General features: G+C 35.2%; 2 protein-coding genes across 11 annotated transcripts; one reads left to right on the plus strand and one right to left on the minus strand.

The window, feature by feature from the left end:
* Nucleotides 1–5,541: 5,541 nt before the first annotated feature.
* On the plus strand, nucleotides 5,542–11,501 carry LOC107915606 (protein AAR2 homolog). 2 transcript variants are annotated; one of them, XM_016844749.2, is made up of 13 exons: nucleotides 5,542–5,888; nucleotides 5,977–6,059; nucleotides 6,544–6,601; nucleotides 7,040–7,099; nucleotides 7,513–7,642; nucleotides 8,208–8,431; nucleotides 8,533–8,625; nucleotides 8,702–8,773; nucleotides 9,819–9,851; nucleotides 10,125–10,256; nucleotides 10,482–10,538; nucleotides 10,958–11,053; nucleotides 11,170–11,501. In XM_016844749.2, the coding sequence occupies exons 1-13, from the start codon at nucleotides 5,790–5,792 to the stop codon at nucleotides 11,227–11,229; spliced, it is 1,197 nt and encodes a 398-aa protein (XP_016700238.1). In that variant the 5' UTR covers nucleotides 5,542–5,789; the 3' UTR covers nucleotides 11,230–11,501. The 2 variants fall into 2 exon arrangements, with proteins under 2 accessions (XP_016700238.1, XP_016700241.1); XM_016844752.2 differs by having other exon boundaries at nucleotides 10,167–10,256.
* Nucleotides 11,502–11,934: 433 nt separating this feature from the next.
* LOC107915621 (pre-mRNA splicing factor SR-like 1) lies at nucleotides 11,935–17,301 on the minus strand. Of its 9 annotated transcripts, none has more exons than XM_041099700.1 (6): nucleotides 17,085–17,258; nucleotides 16,590–16,651; nucleotides 16,350–16,495; nucleotides 15,101–15,181; nucleotides 14,215–14,286; nucleotides 11,935–12,982 (listed from the first exon to the last, which is right to left on the minus strand). In XM_041099700.1, exons 3-6 carry the CDS (start codon nucleotides 16,473–16,475, stop codon nucleotides 12,161–12,163), a joined length of 1,101 nt encoding a protein of 366 aa, XP_040955634.1. In that variant the 5' UTR covers nucleotides 16,476–16,495; nucleotides 16,590–16,651; nucleotides 17,085–17,258; the 3' UTR covers nucleotides 11,935–12,160. The 9 variants fall into 9 exon arrangements, 7 of the variants coding, with proteins under 7 accessions (XP_040955634.1, XP_016700249.2, XP_040955637.1 ...); XR_005917420.1 differs by adding an exon at nucleotides 13,215–13,351 and having other exon boundaries at nucleotides 12,874–12,982; nucleotides 16,350–16,651; nucleotides 17,085–17,264; XR_005917419.1 differs by adding an exon at nucleotides 13,215–13,372 and having other exon boundaries at nucleotides 12,874–12,982; nucleotides 16,350–16,651; nucleotides 17,085–17,264.
* Nucleotides 17,302–18,877: the final 1,576 nt, after the last annotated feature.

Consider the following 18,877-nt stretch of genomic DNA (forward strand, 5'->3'; position numbering starts at 1 on the left):
ATTCATAATTCCAATGGGTTAATTACCACATAAAACCCTCAAATTTGAAATTTCATAACTATCTAATGCTTTTACCTTTAGAATTTAACTTTTACGTCTTACGCGATTTAGTCTTTTTTACCGAATTAAGCCTTTAAACGGTAAAATTTCTTTACGAAAATTTCACACAAAAATTATATCATGCTATAAACCATAATAAAATAATAAAATAAATATTTTGACTTTATATTTGTGGTCCCAAAACTACTGTTCTGATTAACCCCAAACACGGGCTATTACAGATTATGATTTCACGATAGAGTACCATCTAGGTAAGGCTAGTGTGGTAGCTGATGCCCTCAACCGTAGAGCGATGACTGATCTAAGAGCAATGTTAGCTTGTTTGAGTTTGGTTGAGGATGGGGGCTGTTAGTAGAATTACAGGTTAAACCGATTTGGGTGGAGCATATTTGAGCTAAAAAGTTGAACGATGAGTCCTTAGTTTAGCGATTGCAACATGTTGGTTCAAACGAGACTTTCAATTTTAGCTTGAACAACGATAATGTGTTGTGTTTCAAAAGTTAGATTTGTGTACCTAATGATAAAGAGTTTAGGCATTCGATCCTACAGAAGGCGCATAGCAGTCTTTATGCTATGCATCCTGGTGGGAACAAAATGTATCAGGATCTTTGAGAGTTATATTGATGGCCCGGATTGAAATGGGAGATAGTCATTTTTGTATCCCACTATCCGACGTGTTAAAAAGTTAAGGCTAAACATCAGTTACCCTCTGGATTGCTTCAGCCAGTTAAGATTCTGTAGTAGAAATGAGAGTAATTAACGATGGATTTTGTTAGTGGATTGCCTTTAACTCCCACTAAGAAAGATTTAGTTTGGGTCATCATTGATCGGTTGACCAAATCAGCCTATTTCATTCCTATCCGAACAGATTACTCCTTACAGGAGTTAGCTAAACTGTATATTGCTGAAATTGTGAGACTACATAGGGTTCCAATTTCAATTATCTCTGACAGAGACCCACGATTCACATCTCGATTCTGGAAGAAACTTCACGAGGCCTTAGGCACCTGACTTAATTTTAATACTGCATATCACTCTCAGATCGACGGATAATCTGAGCGAGTCATTCAGATTTTGGAGGATATGCTTCGGAGTTATGTGATAGACTTCCGAGGTAGTTGGGAGGAGTATCTACCGTTGGCTAAGTTTGCATACAATAATAGCTTCTATTCTAGTATTCAGATGGCACCCTACGAGGCCTTGTATGGTCGTAAATATCGTACTCCATTATGTTCGACATAATTAAGTGAATGCCGGATATTGGGTCCTGAGCTGGTTTCTGAAACTAAGAGTATTGTGAAAGTAATTCGTGATCACCTGAAAGTAGCCTCTAACCGACAGAATTCTTATGCGGATTTAAAAAGAAAGGATATTGAGTTTTATAGTAGGTGATCAAGTGTTTCTAAAGGTATCACTGTGGAAAAAGGTCATCTAATTTGGACGCAAGGGCAAGTTGAGCCCAATGTTTATTGGACCTTATCGTATTTTAAAGTGTGTCAGACCCATTGCGTATCAGTTAAAATTACCGTCAGAATTAAAACAAATTCATAATGTGTTTCATATCTCGATGTTGAGACGGTATCGATCTGATCCGTCGCATATTGTCATTGTAGACGAAATCGAGTTACGATCGGATCTAACATTTGAGGAGAAACCGACCCAGATTTTAGAACGTGATGTTAAAGTATTGAGGAAGAAAATTATTCTTCTAGTAAAAGTTTTGTGGCAGAACCATGGTTTTGAGGGGGCCACGTGGGAACCTGAAGAATCAATCCGACAGTTGTATCTGTATCTGTTTGAGTCAGGTAAATTTTAAGGCCGAAATTTCTTTTAGGGGGAGAGAGTTGTAATGGCCCAAAATTTTAAGAATTTAATTGTGAGAATCTGCAGTAATTAAATTTCTATATCTGTGGTCATGTGCTTTGCTTTTATGTTTAAGGTCTGGAGTTCGAGTTGTATTGTTAAAAGTTTTATCTTTTTAGAACAACCTCTATCCATGCGATATATGGTTAAGTGTAATTCTATACAAATCTATGTCAAGAATAAGCCTACTAGTTCACTGGTTAAGCATTTATATGTATCTTGTCTGGTTTTGGGTTCGAGTCCCACCATATGCGTTAGGGGAATTTTTTTACTTGTTGTCGGAAGTGCGTTGGTGGTTAAGACAGAAACATAATTAAAACTTTGTTAACGTTCTGTATTCTTCCTTTTATATCTTTTTATTTTTCTTTTCTTTCTTCTTTCTACTTCTTTGATTTCCCTTTTTCGATTGTGTTCAACAAGTGAATATCAGAAATTAGTGAGACCCTTAAGTTATTGGAAGACTTCTGTGTAAGTTCTGTCGGAATCTTTCAACTTTTACGAAGTTTTGTTAGATTTCTATTGCATTGTTAAATTGGGAATTCTCTGATTGTTTTACTTAAACTCTCTGATAACTAGTCGTTTTGTTCCCCTAGGCGTGAGTATGGAGGGAAGTGATCCTTCGCATGTTGTGCCAATTTAGCACGGTTGAATTGTCGGTACGCGTTCATTGTTAAAAGTTTCCTCATGTCGATTTATTCGACATAATTGATCGAGTATTAACGTTGCATTATTTAGTCGTTTCAGTCAAATGATTGATTGTCAAATGGTTAATTAGGTTTTGGGTTGTCTCTGTATTATTTGTCCGTCAAAGGTGAGACCAGGTGCATATCGAAAACCTTAATTTTTGCAAGTTTTGGTCGCCAAAAATAGTGGCTGTCAACGCCACATGGCTAGGCACACGGGCGTGTGTCCAGGCCGTGTGAGCCACATGGCTATGTGGAAGGCCGTGTGGGTGGCCATATAACTCACTATTCATCAATTTTAAGCCACACGGGCAAGGCACACGGGCGTGTGTCTAGGTAGTGTGTGACAATATTAGTACAGGATTTACACGGGCAAGGGATACTAGCATGTGTCTAGACCGTGTAACTCATTGTTTGTGACTTAGGACAACACGAGCGAGCACATGGACGTGTGTCCAGGCCATGTGACTCACACGGGTAAGGACATGATCGTATGTTTAGGCCGTGTAACTCTCTGATTTATGCTTTAAAACTACACGGGAAAGGATATGGGTATGTTCCTAGGCCATGTGAGCTACAAGGGCAAGGACATGGGTATGTGCCTAGGCCGTGTGAGCCACACGGGCAAGGACATAGGCATATGTCCAGGCCGTGTGGCGTATATAAAAGGGCTCTAAAGCCAGTTTTTAGGCCGTAAATGTTACTTAAGACTGATATTGACGTCCCCATGGTATGAATGGTCTGAATTTGACTAAATGAGAACTCTTTGATACCCTGTGATGTATGCATAAATTCTATACCTGTATGTGCACTGTGATACTTAGTCTGATATTGAACTGTACTATCTACTTGTGGAACAATTTGGAATAACTGAATACATATTGTGGATATTGGTTCTCTATATATGCATGGGTTGGGATATTATGAAGAAGTAAGTGATCTGTTCTAAATTAGTGGCTAAGCCACCATATGAATAACTCTGATCCCGGCGTTTCGTCGCATTACGATTTAGTAGTTAAGCTGGGTTTTTGTAAACGTGTCAGACAGACACTCTGTGGTGTGTAGGGTTGGTTGGGCATTGAAAGCCCTTAACGATGTGTTGGGATTGCCGAAGATGGTGTGTAGCGGATGGGGGTTAGGAATATCTGCATCTGACTCTGATCTGTTCTGTATATGAAACTGAAATTATTTCTGCATCTGAAATTAATCTGTTTTGGATCTGAACTAGAAATGTTTCTATTATTAGATCGAATCCTTGAGTACGAACACTGTTTGGTAAATGTGTTTATGTAAAACTAACTTCTGTATGCACTGGGTTCACCACTCACTTTATTGTTGGTTGGATTTCAGGTGGTTCTCAATCTTGAAGGAGTCGGCACTGCGGAAGCTCGGTCAAGCTTTTATCTTTCATTTAAATACTACTTTAGGAATTTCGATAAACTATAGTAATATGACTTTTGGAAGATTATATACTTAACTAATCTTTGTGATGAATATTATGCGACGTATGGTTTAGTATTATTGTGTTATATGTGTGGTATTTAAGTATCAGTGATGTAAATCTCTAAACTTGGACTGGATGTCTAGGCTAGACCTGTCCATGGGCCGGGCGGCCCGGCCCGGCCCGACGGCCCGCCCGAAATATGGGAGGGTTTGGGTAAAAATATAGGCCCGAAATATGGGCTTGGGCAAAATTTTAGGCCCGTTTAAAAAATGGACCGGCCTCGGGCAAGATTTTTTTGGCCTAGGCTCGGCCCGGCCCGGCCCGAAAAATATTAAATATATATTTTTTATTTTTAAAATATAATAGTTTTTTATTTTAAGTTTATTTACTTTCATTTCCTTGACTAGTGTTACAAAATAATAATAATAAAACATCAAGTTTGTTTTACTAATCAAATGTTAGATTTTGTTACAACATTTAATACAATTAATACAAATAATAATTTGATAAATTTACTAATCAAATGTTAGATTTTATTACAACAATTAATACAATTAATACAATTAATAATTTGATAAATTTACTAATCAAATGTTAGATTTTATTACAACAATTAATACAATTAACAATTAATAATTTGATAATTTTACTAACAATTAATTTTAATAACAATTAGTTTTAATTTTATTAAAAAAATAATTTTAATTTTAATTTTAATTAAAAACGGGCCGGGCCGGGCCGGGCTCGGGCCCTATATTTTTTATTCGGGTCGGGCTTGGGCAAAATCTCAGGCCCATATTTCGGGCCGGGCCGGGTCCGGGCCTAGTAAACGGGCTGAAAATTTTTTGTGAGCCCGGCCCGAAACTGGCTCGGCCCGGCCCATGAACAGGTCTAGTCTAGGCCGGATTTAGGGTGTTACACATGACATATCACTTGAAATTTAAAATATATGTTTTTTTTATAAAGAAATTAACTTTCAGGTTAATATATAATTTATAAGTAATCTCGTGTTTTTATAGAATTGAAGTTTAGGTACAAAAGTGGGCATGTAAAATACATAAAAAGGAAATTCAAGTTCCAAAATAGATTAATTATCAAGTTTAAGAGTTATTGCATTACTTTAGATTTATTTAAAAAGGAAAATATTTTTGTGGATGTCAAACAAAATTAAAAAGAAAAGTGAACATTCATGGAATTTAAATTAATGAAAGTGAAGAGGCCAAGAACAACAGAAGGGTTTTCTCAGTATACTAAACACTGAATTGATGAGTAGTATTTGGATTTGGTACGGTGCCATGAAAATTTTTGAACTATATATTCCTAAATTATATCTAAAAATATCAAACTTTTTTTTATTACTACCTTCCAAGCTCAACAAAGTAAATCCATTCCATGGTTACTTACATATATCTATATATACACGCCATGATTATATTATACTTACAATATATTTAAACATTAAATCATAAATGTTAATATACTTACAGTATGGATTATAACGTATGTATTATCGCTCTGGCGTACCTCAACTCAAAGTGCGGTACAGCATAAGCAATTGTACTCAAAAGCAGCCAAACCTAAGCCCAATCTTCAAAGTCCAGACCAGAGCTTGGGTTGACTCTAGAAACTACCTCCACTCTCTTCTTTACTCAACCGCCAATCCCCTCCTACTCCTTCCTCCTCCTACCTTGTTTTAAGAAGGGAGCAACTTCTAGTTGAGAACTAAAACCGAAGGGGAAATGATGGATGCAGATAAGGCATTGGAGTTACTAAAGAGCGGAGCTACGCTTCTCCTCCTTGACGTCCCTCAATACACTCTTTTCGGCATCGACACTCAGGTACTCCTCCGCCCCCTTCCCTATCTCTCTTTTGTTTCTCAAATTATATTTATTCCACCTTTTTCTTTTCTTTTCTTGTTATTTGCAGGTCTTTTCTGTGGGGCCTGCTTTTAAAGGCATTAAAATGATTCCTCCGGGTGTTCATTTCGTCTTTTACAGCTCTTCCACCAGGTTAGTTTCAAAATTATCAGCCAAAAGCTTAGCACTGTGTCAACTGAATTTAGTCATTTATGTGGGTGTTGGATCTTGTGTGCTTAATGAATGGAGCAAGTTACTTTATGATGGTTTTGATATGTAAAGAGGAAGCCTATCGTACTGCCTTTGAAAATATGAGGTAGTGGAGAATGCTCCTGGCAAGAGGAAGATGAGTAGAGATACAACTCTAAAATCACATTTTTACTTTATTTTAAAAGTAAAATTAGCAATGGTGTAAAATTATCCTTAAAGCCAATCACATGTAACTGAAAAGAAGAGAATTTGTTGTTATCGTGCTTGGTAATTACTTGATAGGATCGTAGGCCATCATCACCTAACAGAAGATGCAGTTCAGATTAGCATAACATGTTATCTCTGAAAAAAATCCCATTTTTCATTATTTCCTTATATATTTTCATTTGGAGATCTATATCATAGGCTTTTATTGGTTAACATGCAGGGATGGCAAAGAGTTTTCACCAATTACTGGCTTCTTTATCGATGCTGGATACTCTCAGGTGTGAAGGTCTTCAAACATGTTTGTAGAAAATTTTGGTAGTAGAAAAGGGAAATACAGTTTTCTTGTTGCTATTAAATAAAGTTGAGGAAGGAAAACAGACTTTTATGTATATATATACAATATACATGTAATGCTATTCTGTCAATTGATTCTCATATTTATTGTATGCTGCTGTATTTTTTTTTCTAATGATGGTGTTTTTGAGCACTTATATTATCTAAACTAGATTAATTGATGTATAGCCATTGTTATGCATCTTCTTTGCTGAGTAAAAATATGGACTGGCTAGAGTTCTAATTTAGCCATTTGCTTGTTCCTCAGTGATAAGTTAGAATCTTTCAAGATCATTAACTCAAGTGAACACAAAGTTCCTTGTTAATTTATCTCAGATTGGGAGCTTGACATAACTTGTAAGAATATATCCTACCATTGGCAGGTGGTTGTTCGTATGTGGGATCAACAAGAGGAACGCTTAATTAAAGTACCAGAAGAAGAGGTCTGTATTCATGTTAATTGTGCTTCTTATATTCTTTTCGATGATTCATTTAGATATCGATTCCTACTAGATTGGTAATGGAAGTATTCTGTAATATGGGATTCAAGCCCCAAAAGTGGGGTTGTTATCTTGTCCATTAGTTTTTTGTCCATTACTTTCCAATACATTAATCATCATTATTTTTGTGTAGACCCACTTATGAAGTGTGCAGGTCATACTTATAAATGGCAAGTAAACTTGTATTGGATGGTAATGGATAGGAAAATAATGGAGTGGAGCTTGACCCCTAAAAGTGAAAGGCAATGCTTATTATTTTGGAAGATTTGAATTGAGCTATTTTTTTGCTAATGTTATGAGCAACACTTTTTTTAAATAATGCGTTTAATTAGTTCGTACTTCATTTCTGTTTCTAGGAAGAGAGATACAGGCAAGCAGTTAGAAGTTTTGAATTTGACAAGCATCTGGGCCCCTATGATCTAAGCCTTTATGCAGATTGGAAGAGATTGTCTAATTACGTTACAAAAAGCACTATTGAACGATTAGGTTTGCTCTTTTTTTAGATACAGCATTTTGATCTCCATGTGTATGGCACTGTTTTTATGATGTGTGTACTTTTGCTTATGTATGGATGCTCATGCTTTTAATTCCTCACCTGGGCTTTCTTACATTTCTGTTTTATCATTTTTCTTGGTTTTAACAAGGGAATGCAGGGCGTATAGTGAGCTTAAATTGGAAAGTGTGGACTAGGTAGACAGCTCATTTACAACACAATTTTGAATGTCAATTTGTACTTCATTCATTTTTTAGCAATGTAAAAAAAACTTCTTAGAGTTCCATTAACAGTTTTTAATAGAATGACATTCTTATGGCTCCTTAAGCAATGGCTCCTTAAAGGACATTCTTATGGCTAATGAAATTTTTTGACTAGGTTTCATTGAAATGGATTCTTGTGGCTGCCTAAGATTCCAGTGTTCTGGGGTATCTCATGTGTTCCATGTTGCATTGTTGATGTTTAGTAATATGACAACTTTGGTGGGCTTAGATATGTAATATTCTCTCCAATTAGAGTCTGCTTAGCATGATCTAACATGATATATCCAATGTGCAGAACCCATTGGAGGAGAAATTACGGTTACATATGAACATGGGATGCTGAAGAATACTTATAAGAGTGCTATGGAGAGAGTTTTAGATGACCAGTTGAGGAATAGTAAATTCTCTTCACCTGCTGAGAAACATCCAAAAAGAGGATGCTATTATACACCAATACCCCGTATCATAAAGCGCAAAGGAATTGGAAGTGAACAACTTACTTCTTTGAATCTTGACAAGGCAAGTGTTGCTAAGTCATGGTGTTTGAGTGTAATTAAATTTGAATAGTTTCTAAATGGCATTTTCTCGTTTGACTGTAATTTTTTTGCTTCCCTATGCAGACCGAACTATTAGAGACCTTACTGGTGAAGGATTATGGTGGCTCTGAAGAGTCGCTTCTTGGGGAGCTGCAATTTGCATTTATAGCTTTTTTGGTATGAACAGAATAACATACATTTTCCCCTAAAGTTGGATTCTGTTTGAATTTCACAACATGTGATTATCCTGCAGATGGGCCAATCACTTGAAGCATTCATGCAATGGAAATCTTTGGTTAGCCTTCTGTTAGGCTGTACTGAGGCTGTAAGTATGTATTTGCCAATTTTATTTTCACATCATATTGGACCCTTGATGAATGGTTGACATGTATTTGTTGGTCTGTCATATCACCTAAAAGGGGTAGGGCAAATAGTGTGGATGTTGTTAATTGCTTCTTTGAGTTTCATTTTTCTTGTCTATATTATATGACATCTCCATCCATCATACTCTATTATCATTATTGATTTCTGGTGATGGTTTTCTTGTCTCTTTATTAGGCAGAAGTATTTTGATGCTTTTTTGATGTGCTAGAATCACTCTTCTTGTCAAAGCACTGTTTGCAAACTTGAAGAGTTGAATGCTTGATAGTGACAAAGAGACTTAAAGCATGTTTGGATAATATTAAGGCTATTATCCTTACTCTGATGTCGTCCAATGCTTATAATTTCTTCAATTTACCCTCTGCAAATGACCTGGCTTAAAATGGATGCCACTATACCTTCCACTGTTGCATCGGGATCAGTAAAATATGAGATATTGTGGAATATGAAGAAGGAGCCACTTGTTCTCTATTACAATATATTGGTTCTTTAATATTTAAGGATAAGTTAATTGATCCTCCATCAGCAATAGTGAGCGAAGATCTACCAAATAAGAAGGAAACTCACTACTGGGTCTTCTTATTTAGTCATCCTAATTGATTGAACTTTTAGCATCCTGAATAGACAGCCAATGCTTGATGAGGATTGGAGTTAAACCACACTCTTGAACGATCAACACCTTCATCTGGAGCTGCAACAACTTGAACATTAATTTATATGAATATGGATGCTTGATTTTGGAAAATTTTATTGGTAAGAGATCCTAGGTCTGACCTTGGATGCACAAAAACCATGCTACTCACCGAACATTCTGTCTGCTGCATAAATGTTTTATTAGTTCCATTTTTCAAAAGGCTTACATTTCCTCCCTTCATGTATATTCAACTGTTTGGCTTGTTTTCATTGTTAAATTACTTAATGCTAGTATATAGCAAATGGATTTGTTATTTTTATTTGGCCTTGACTTTTCCGTTGTATATATTTTGCAGCCTTTTCAAACAAGGAGTCAGTTGTTCACAAAGGTAATTTTCTGAATTTATCGTTTCTTTGTCTGGGATCCTTTTTTGGGTAAATTTGCCTTAACTATATAATTCTGCACATTATAGTAAGAGCTGTATGCCTAGATCAAAAAATATTTGCTATTCCATTCAAGTTTATGCATACTGAATTGGAGCTATCTTTTTTCTCTCTTAGTTTCAGCATATGCTGTCTGTCAACAACACATGATGCCTTTTTTCCTGTCTTGATGTTTATAGTTTAGTGTTAATATCTAACATATGGCAGGATTGTGACAGTTCATTAAGGTCATCTACTATCAACTAAAATATGGACTTCAGAAAGATCGTAGTGTTGGAGAGGCAGGGACATCAGCATTATTGGATGATTCATGGTTTTCTTCTGATAGCTTTCTGCACTGCTTTTGCAAGGTAGTTTCATGATTTTTAGATGTGTGGTTGTGTTGACTGATTGTTAGCATGATTATTTTGCCTTGAAATAGTTGAAACCTGCATCTTTTTGTCAAGTTCTGACATTTAGTTAGAAATAGGAGCACCTGACTTATTGTTTCATTTGTACCTAACTTTAAAGTAACCATTTTTCAGTAACATTAGCCTACACCAAAATTGATAAGTAGTTTGATGGTGGAATCACAGGATTTCTTTTCGTTAGTGCAAGATGCTTCAGTTGTTGATGGAGATCTTCTCTCATGGGTATGTGTTCTAAGCCTGGCTTTTCTACGTTTCAATTCTTACCGATTTTATACTTTCCAAAACATGTTACGAACTAGGAAGGTTTTTACACTTCACCTATTTCTTCCGTATAGTTATCCCTTTCCTTTTTTTTTTCTCCTCTTAAAAGGAGTCAATGGTGACAAATGGAGACTAGGCTTATTATTCATACACTACTTTTTATCTTCAATCTTTAACTAATTAAACCTGATTGTTAGATATAAAGACTGCCTAAACTGTGTGTATATGAAAACCCTTAAAATCCTTGGGTGATTTGGCTAGTATCTGATTGGAGAATGTGGATACTTTTACTCCCCTGCAATTATTTATTTGCAAGCGGCAGGTATAAGTAAATTATGTGAAGTGAAAATCCTGAGTTTCAATATATGTGAATTTTGCAGACAAGGAAATTAAAAGAGCTGCTTGAAAATAGTTTAGGATGGGAGTTCCAGCAGAAAAGTGCAGTTGATGGAATCTACTTTGAAGAGAATGATGAGGTCTCTCTCTGATTTTTTCATCTCCATGAACTTCAATCTCTCTCTCTCTCTCTCTCTCACTCTCTATGTATATAAACAATATCATCCCTCACCATTCCTGCTTTTAACTTGTGCAGTATGCTCCTGTGGTTGAGATGTTGGATGAGCCGAGCGGTAGCGAACCCACAACATCTTAGATAGTTACATCATGTCTTATTATTCTTTGTTAATACATTAACGGCTGTGAGGGTAGTTTTCAACTTTGGTAATAGCAAGTCTGGTATTTCAGTTTACGTATAGCCTATAGGATCAGAGGTAAACAACACTTGAAATTAATTACATGTATAAATCAATTATCTAAACTACAATGAACTTCCAATCTTGTCTCAAAATTGTGTGATCATGGACTGGGACATATGCTTAATTTAAGCCCTGAAATGCAGTGTTCGATAGATACAGTTATTTTTTACTTGCTGTTCTTTTCTTTCATTCTGTTTATCCTGCTTTGGTTAGAGAACTAGCAAGACAAGGGGTGATGCATTTATGAGAACTCCTTTCTCAAAATAGAAAACTGTCTAAAATTCATTACAATATTCAGAAGATAATAGTAATGGTTATTGAATTAATCAATAATTGAGTTGAAGTAAATCGGTGAGATGCTTACAAATAAATTTTCTTTTAAGTTTGGATTCAATCTTTAAAATTACATATAAAAATATCAAAAGATGAGAACACCATTATATAAATATTTAATTTTTTATTAAAATAATTAACTTAGAAACAAGCATTATATTTTTGCTCATGTAAATAATTCTTAAATTTGAATCTAGATAATTTTTTTTTTCTTTTAATTTCATACTCGGTATTTAGATAATAACCAACAACAAACAAACAGCTAGGCATCCGAAAAAGTTGTTCATGCGCAATTGAAGTTTAATTTTGGAATCATCTGAAGTTAAAATTAAGAAGATAATGAAACATTAGTATACACGATATGCCAGTCGTGACCACGACTGCATCTATCCAGCATTGTCCAGACAGGGAGAATGAAAATGTTGACAAAGTTTGTCTTGTTTTTGGGTCTGGTCTGATTTGATTTGGTGCTCTGCAATGCACCCACCCACCCTATTATTTCCAAGAAGAACCACCTAGTCTAATCACCTCTTCACCACTGTTGTCCCTCTTTGCTATCCTTTCGAACCCAGCATCATCTCCCTTTGTATCACTTACATCACCGTACAGATCTTTCAGCTTCGCCAAATTACTGGATGCCTTGCTTCCCTCTTTTGATGGACTTGGAAGTCGATCATAATGACTGTTCCCACCTTGCTCACTCTGACTTCTGCTCCTGTTTCTGCTCACACTCGGACTTCGGCTTCTGCTCCTGTATCGCCTACTTTCATCAGCGTACCTTGACCTTCTATCATAATCATGTCTTTGCTCCCTCTCCCTCTCTCTCTCTCTGTTTCTTTCTCTATTACGATCCCAATCCCGATCCCGATCCCGATCCCTGCTTCTATCTCGTTCCCTATCACGGTCCCGACCCCAACCCCGGTCTTGGTCCCTGCTCCTCTCCCTTTCCCTATCCCTATCACGATTCCGATCCCTATCCTTGTCAGAATACTCTCTATCACGGCTCTGGCTGCGACGGTGGCTGGGAGACCTCCTTGCATCATCACCACTGGATCTGTCATAAGGTGATGGGGGTAGAGTGCGACGCACAGGGGAAGAGTCCCTGGTCGATGCCCGATGGGGGGCACGCTGACCAAAGGAGACAGAAAGTGCTGCTTTTACAGAAGGTGGGCGGCGAGCAGTGTCATCAGATCCATGACGGTTATTATCCCCAGTTGAACCTGAAGGTTTAGTAGGCAGCTTCATCTTCTCAAGATTGGATGTCACCTGCCGCAACACAGGAACAGGGATTCGGGGGAAAAGAGTATCAAAGTAGTACTGCAGCAAGAAAGTCAAGAGTGTCAATTTTTTTCCCTCTATGAAAAACAAAACCAACAACAAACCTAAATGAAAGACATGACAAAGTCCAAATGAATTCGAAGAACAGTCAACAAATATTGTCCATCTTGGACATAAAAATCAACACAAAAGACCAAAAAAGAATTCAGACAAATAACCTAGCATTCAACTCAACCAAGGGAAACAAACTCTAAGAATACTGGGAGCTTACAATAGTACACTTAAACAATAACAATCTAAATGATGACATTCTGTTAAGTATCGGACCCTATACAGAAGGAAGTTCTAGGCTGTGCTTCAAGTTCCAATCCAGGAAGAGTCAAAGAAGCATGCATTCGGCCCGCATTGCTGCTGCAAACCAATGAAATGCTTTGAAAATAAAAGGAAACAAAGGGAAAAAAAAACTCAGATTAAAGGATACATTGAAGGGCAGACTGAGAAATAGTACCTTCTTCGAACATACAATAGCAGCAAGAGCAAAAATCTGGTTATCCAGAAATTCTTTGCCAATCCAGAATGCAAATAGCATAAACGTTATATTTCATTTAAGTTCATTACAGGATCAAGCGGGGAATACTAATTAGATTAATTATGTTCAGCACTACTGCTTTCAGAAGAATTTCTTCAAATTTCAGCCCAAATTTCTTCTACAACCATTAAATAGACCTCCAATGGCTTTTGCATAAATTTTAGAATATTTAGCACGGAATGCTACTTTGTACTATGTTTGCAATTGACTCCTAGCTTTAGTAATAAGTTGACCAACTCTTTCAAATAAAATTCCATTTGGGCCACTGGCAAGCTGTTCAAACAAATTTTGATGTACTTGTCCACAAAAGATAAGGATTTCCTCAGACATGCATCATCTTAAGTAGGTATATTTAAAAAATCTAGAATCATGAAAGAAGAGAAAAACATTTTTATTATTTTTTATACCTGGAGATATAAATGCAATATCTGGTTGATTTATTATGGTTGATCAGAATGGTGTAGCACGTCCTTACTAGCAGGTAGGTTATCAAACTAAATGCAAACTTCAATGAGAAAACCAGAACAATTCCTTTTTGCACGATAAGCTTACAAAATTCAAATTGATCAAAATATCATTAAAAGGCTGACAATTTCTCACTAGAAAGGAGGTTCAGGTCAACATGTGAATGGCAGGGAAAACATTTTTTGTATCATAAAGCATGTTGAATATTCAGTCTAACCTGTCCAAGAAGTAAATCACGCACGTACACGCCCATTGTGGTCATTCGTCCACTAGATCCAGGGGAGAATTCCTAAAAAAGCAATGATTTCAACTTGTGCTCAAAACATAAACAAAGCTCCATATTTTAAAGTCGAAGAAAAGGGGAATAAAAATGAATAATCATTTGCAAATAAATTTGTACATGTTTTATTGTTAATCTTCTATTAATTGTCATTAGAAAAAAGCCCAAAACAGAAACAAAGTTTGACATGCTAAAATAAGGGGGGTGGGGGTGAAGGAATATATGAACAACCATTCCTAATATTTTTTATATACCTTTTAAATTATTATTAAAAAAACCAGTCAACAAGAAAGAAAGATATCAAGTGCTTGCAAAATAAAAACTATAGAAGTTATGAGTTACACCGGAAATAATGACAAAGTAGAGAATGCTAGGCTTGATATCCATAACTGGATTAACTAGTCAACCTATTCTTAGTTACTGCCGGAAAAGAATGTCGAGAAAATAGTTATCCATTAGAATATTTACATATATTTAGACACAAACCAGCTCATTAAACAAATTACAAAGCATGATGGCACCCAAACTAATGAATAAAGGAAAATAATTCAGCCTTACTACAATCTGCAATTGTAGAGCAAAAATTGACCTTAAGCAAATTATAGAGTAACTTAACATCAAATATCAAACATTACCAATAGAAAACTATAATGCTTGGTAAACAAAAAAATAATGCTGTATTTGGGAACAAAAAATTGTGGCAAAAAGAGATTTCCTGACCTGTACAAAAATAAAAACATCAATGTAAATGATAAAGTATTTAGGCAAATTTTACGACAACAAATTCAAGATACCACAATTCAGCAGTCAAAGCATCTATTACCTCTTCATCTTTGATGTATGGTTCAAACCAACTCCATAAAGTCTTCGGATCGGCAGCATATCTCAAGTAGAGGAATCCAATCTGCAACCATAAGTTTAAGTCATTAACTATACGGTTAATGGCTAAATGAAAAAAACAACCATAGGCAGCCATATATACATTCACATTGTAAAAGACCAGAGAATGGGAATAATGAATCTGTAACAAGATGCAAAACATTGCAGGTATTTTCATGCATAATTTCAAGGAACCAGATAGCAATGATCTAAATTAGTGTAGTTAGGCAACTTTTAAACTGTAGGAATAGTCTGTGCAATATGAGTAATTATTTTGGTACGACTAGCATATGAGACACTGCATGAACAAAAACAATGAGCAACTGGTGCATTATTTCAGAGAGCCTTGACTGAGAAAATCTAATAAACCAAAAATATAGAGTGAAAGGTGAAAAGTACAACAACAAAGGCAAATAATAAATGAAAAATCAGCCTTAGTTAGAGAGCATATGAGAGAATTTGCAAACCTACAAAATGCCCAATCTTCAGTGTAGCGATATGGAAATAGGATCTGATTCCTATTCATATAACTACAAGTCCATAGATATGGTAGATAAAAAATACTTAAACTGGATGAATAACGATAAGTGATTCAACAGACAATGCTGATCAATCATTCCGAAAATGCAGGACCGAGCAAATCTAAGTAACCCAAGAAAAAAAAAGGAGACTCATCAAACCTTGGATATTGCAGGCATCTCATAAGCATAGCAAGTTACTATTATATGGGGGTTGGCAAACTCTCAGCAACTCAAAGAAAAAATCACATGTCAACCTTTGTTTGTAGCAATCTGCTATGTAAAACAATAATATTATAATGCTTACATATTTATTTTTACAAATAAAAGAAAATAAGGCAAGCTTGGTCAGGCAGTCCACTCGACTAAGCAAGCACTTACAACTTTTAAAATGTCCAAAAATACGAACAACAATGATAGAGTAACGAAGTCATGTTTAAACCATAATCAGGTTGTAATGACAACTTCAGGTTCACAACAATACTAATGAACAATAAGTTGATAACAAATGTACAAAAGTGGGAAAGCTCAGCCGCATTACACATCAAAGATCAATAGACATGAATAAATGCAAAAACAATGGTGAAACGACTATCCATCCTCTCTTCCAACAAACAATTTCTACATGGTTGGGAAAACAAATAAGAGAAGACAAACGGGAAAATTTTCACTTACTGCTCTAATGTAAGGAGAATCAGGGTGCTTCAGTAGCCCATGCATTTGCTTGACAGTAAGTTTCATGGTAAAAAACTTGTAAAGAAGGCAGAATGCAGTAGAAGGACCACGACAATTCCCAGTCATCCACGGTTCGACATGATCAACTTGATTGTAAATTTCATCAATGACTTCATGGTAAGTCTTTAATCGGTAAAGCTCTTTGAAATAATCAGAGGATAATATATTCATACAAAGCACCTTCTCTAACAGCGAATCAATCGGTTTACCACATGTCTGTATCTCCATGACAATACCCCGCACTGTCAACACAAGAATACACCACACAAAGTGTCATAAATCATAACCTTACTCCGCTCAAAATAACATCATCTGATTTTCGAGAGAAAAGAAACAGACTCAGAAGAACCAGAAAACCCATCCTGATTTCTAATATCTAAAAACAAAAACCTTGAAACTATTCGAGATACGAAAACCAACCCTAATCAAATTAATTGGAAATAAGGTATTTTCTTTAAAACATCGTACGTAGAAGCATATTAATCGTCAATCAAATATCAAAACCCTAATAAGTACAAACGACAAAGCGAATCCCTTCAAAAATTTTCATTTAACAAAATATCCTCGGCCAGAATCGAAATAAACGAATAAAGAGAAGAAGTAGATAGATTCAACATAAGATAAGGGGGAAAACCGAGAAATCATAAGGGAAGGATGAGGAATTGAGAAACGCACCACTAAAAAGCGTGAGAGTAATGAAATTTTGGGAAGGAATCAAAGCAATTGACAGGAGGAGGATAAACAATAAACCCTAAGTCGAAGAGGTGAGAGCTTAGGCTTTCCTCTTTAGTTAACCAACCTTTTTCCTATGGCGACCGAACCATGACCCACGGGTATATCAAGTATAGACCCGAGGCCATGTGATGCATTCAATATTAAAACATTAAAAAATAAAAACATATAGCTTGAAATTAATTATATATATAGTTTCAAATATATATATGTTATGGGCATATTAAAAATATGTATAAAATATATTAAAATGTAAATTTAATTTTTGTATTTAAATTTTATTATATGCATATTTTTGTTTAAATAAAAATATTAAAATACATTCAAATAATATATTTTTAATTACGAAAAGGTATTTTTATATTTTCTTGATTAATTTAGTAACCCAATTTAAGGTGACATAAACTCAGTCAAAGACTTAATAAATAATATTGATATTTAAATTTAAATTTAAAATTATTTTATTAATAAATAATATTGAACCCATACGTGAAAAAATCTATGTAATAAATTTATCAAATAATTATATGAAAAACAAATGTAGCTTTTATTAAAATAGTAAAATTGAAAAGATTGAAAATTATGGTTAAAAGTATTATGAAAGTTCTTGTACTAAAAGTTAATATGCATTTACTCTTTTTACTCAAAAAAATGAGTAAATTAGTCAGTATACATTTTATTAAAGAGCAAATTGGTCATTTCTATAAAAAAAAAATTTTATCCATTTCTATTGTTAAAAACTGGTGTGGCTAATAGAATAACTAAACAGTTAAACATGGCATGTCATATTACCTTATTCTGACATACATGGATCAGTTTTTAATAGTAGAAATGGATAAATTTTTTAATAGAATGACCAGTTGGCTTTTTTATCTAATGTACAATGACTAATTTGCTAATTTTTTTAGTAGAGAGAGCAAAATGCAATCCGATTTCTAGTAGACTAGTACAAAGGCTTTCATGATGCTTTTACCAAAATTTTGAGGTCTATATATATATTTCTAAGCTATATGTAAAAACAAAAATACCCTTAAAATGTTGAATATTGGCAATATCCCACATTAGGAAAAGATAGAAAGGGAGGGGGTTTGGTTTGTTATATATAGAACCCCTCCCCTTTGGTTGTATCATCCCAAAATCTTCTCCTTTGTAATATTTCTAGAAGAAATATTGATTTGGTAGTGTCCGAGGACGTAAGCTAAATTGGCCGAACCTCGTTAAATCTCTGGTATTTTATTTCTTATTTGTTTGCTTATATTTAATAGCTTTATGTTGGTTATATTTATTTAGTTATTATTGCTATAAATATCTAAGTGAGTTCTGTCTAGTTGTTGGGTTTTAAGCGGGACCATTTGTGACCCCTCCAATTTAACTGGGAATTTTCTTAGTATAATTGTTGGCATAATAATTATCTAAATATTTCTGATAATATTGTTATTAATATTATCGTCGCTTCCGCAACAATTGGTATCCGAGCCAAGGTTTTGTAGTATGCTCTGTGTTTGCAGCTTAGTCTGATCTTACACATCAGAAACATTTCCTAAAGCTTGTGGGTATTCTGCATTTGGTGGCTATTAAGTAGAAGCTATGGCAAAAATGACAGAAGAAAAACCATCCATATCAACAACTTCCACTTCGTACATTTTGCCGAGGATTGGAACTGCAAATACGAGATTTGTAGTGGAAATTTTTGATGGAACAGGTCATTTCGGCATGTGGCAAAGTGAGCTTCTAGA

The sequence above is a fragment of the Gossypium hirsutum genome, chromosome D08 (genome assembly GCF_007990345.1).
Source record: "Gossypium hirsutum isolate 1008001.06 chromosome D08, Gossypium_hirsutum_v2.1, whole genome shotgun sequence".
Lineage (NCBI taxonomy): Eukaryota > Viridiplantae > Streptophyta > Magnoliopsida > Malvales > Malvaceae > Gossypium > Gossypium hirsutum.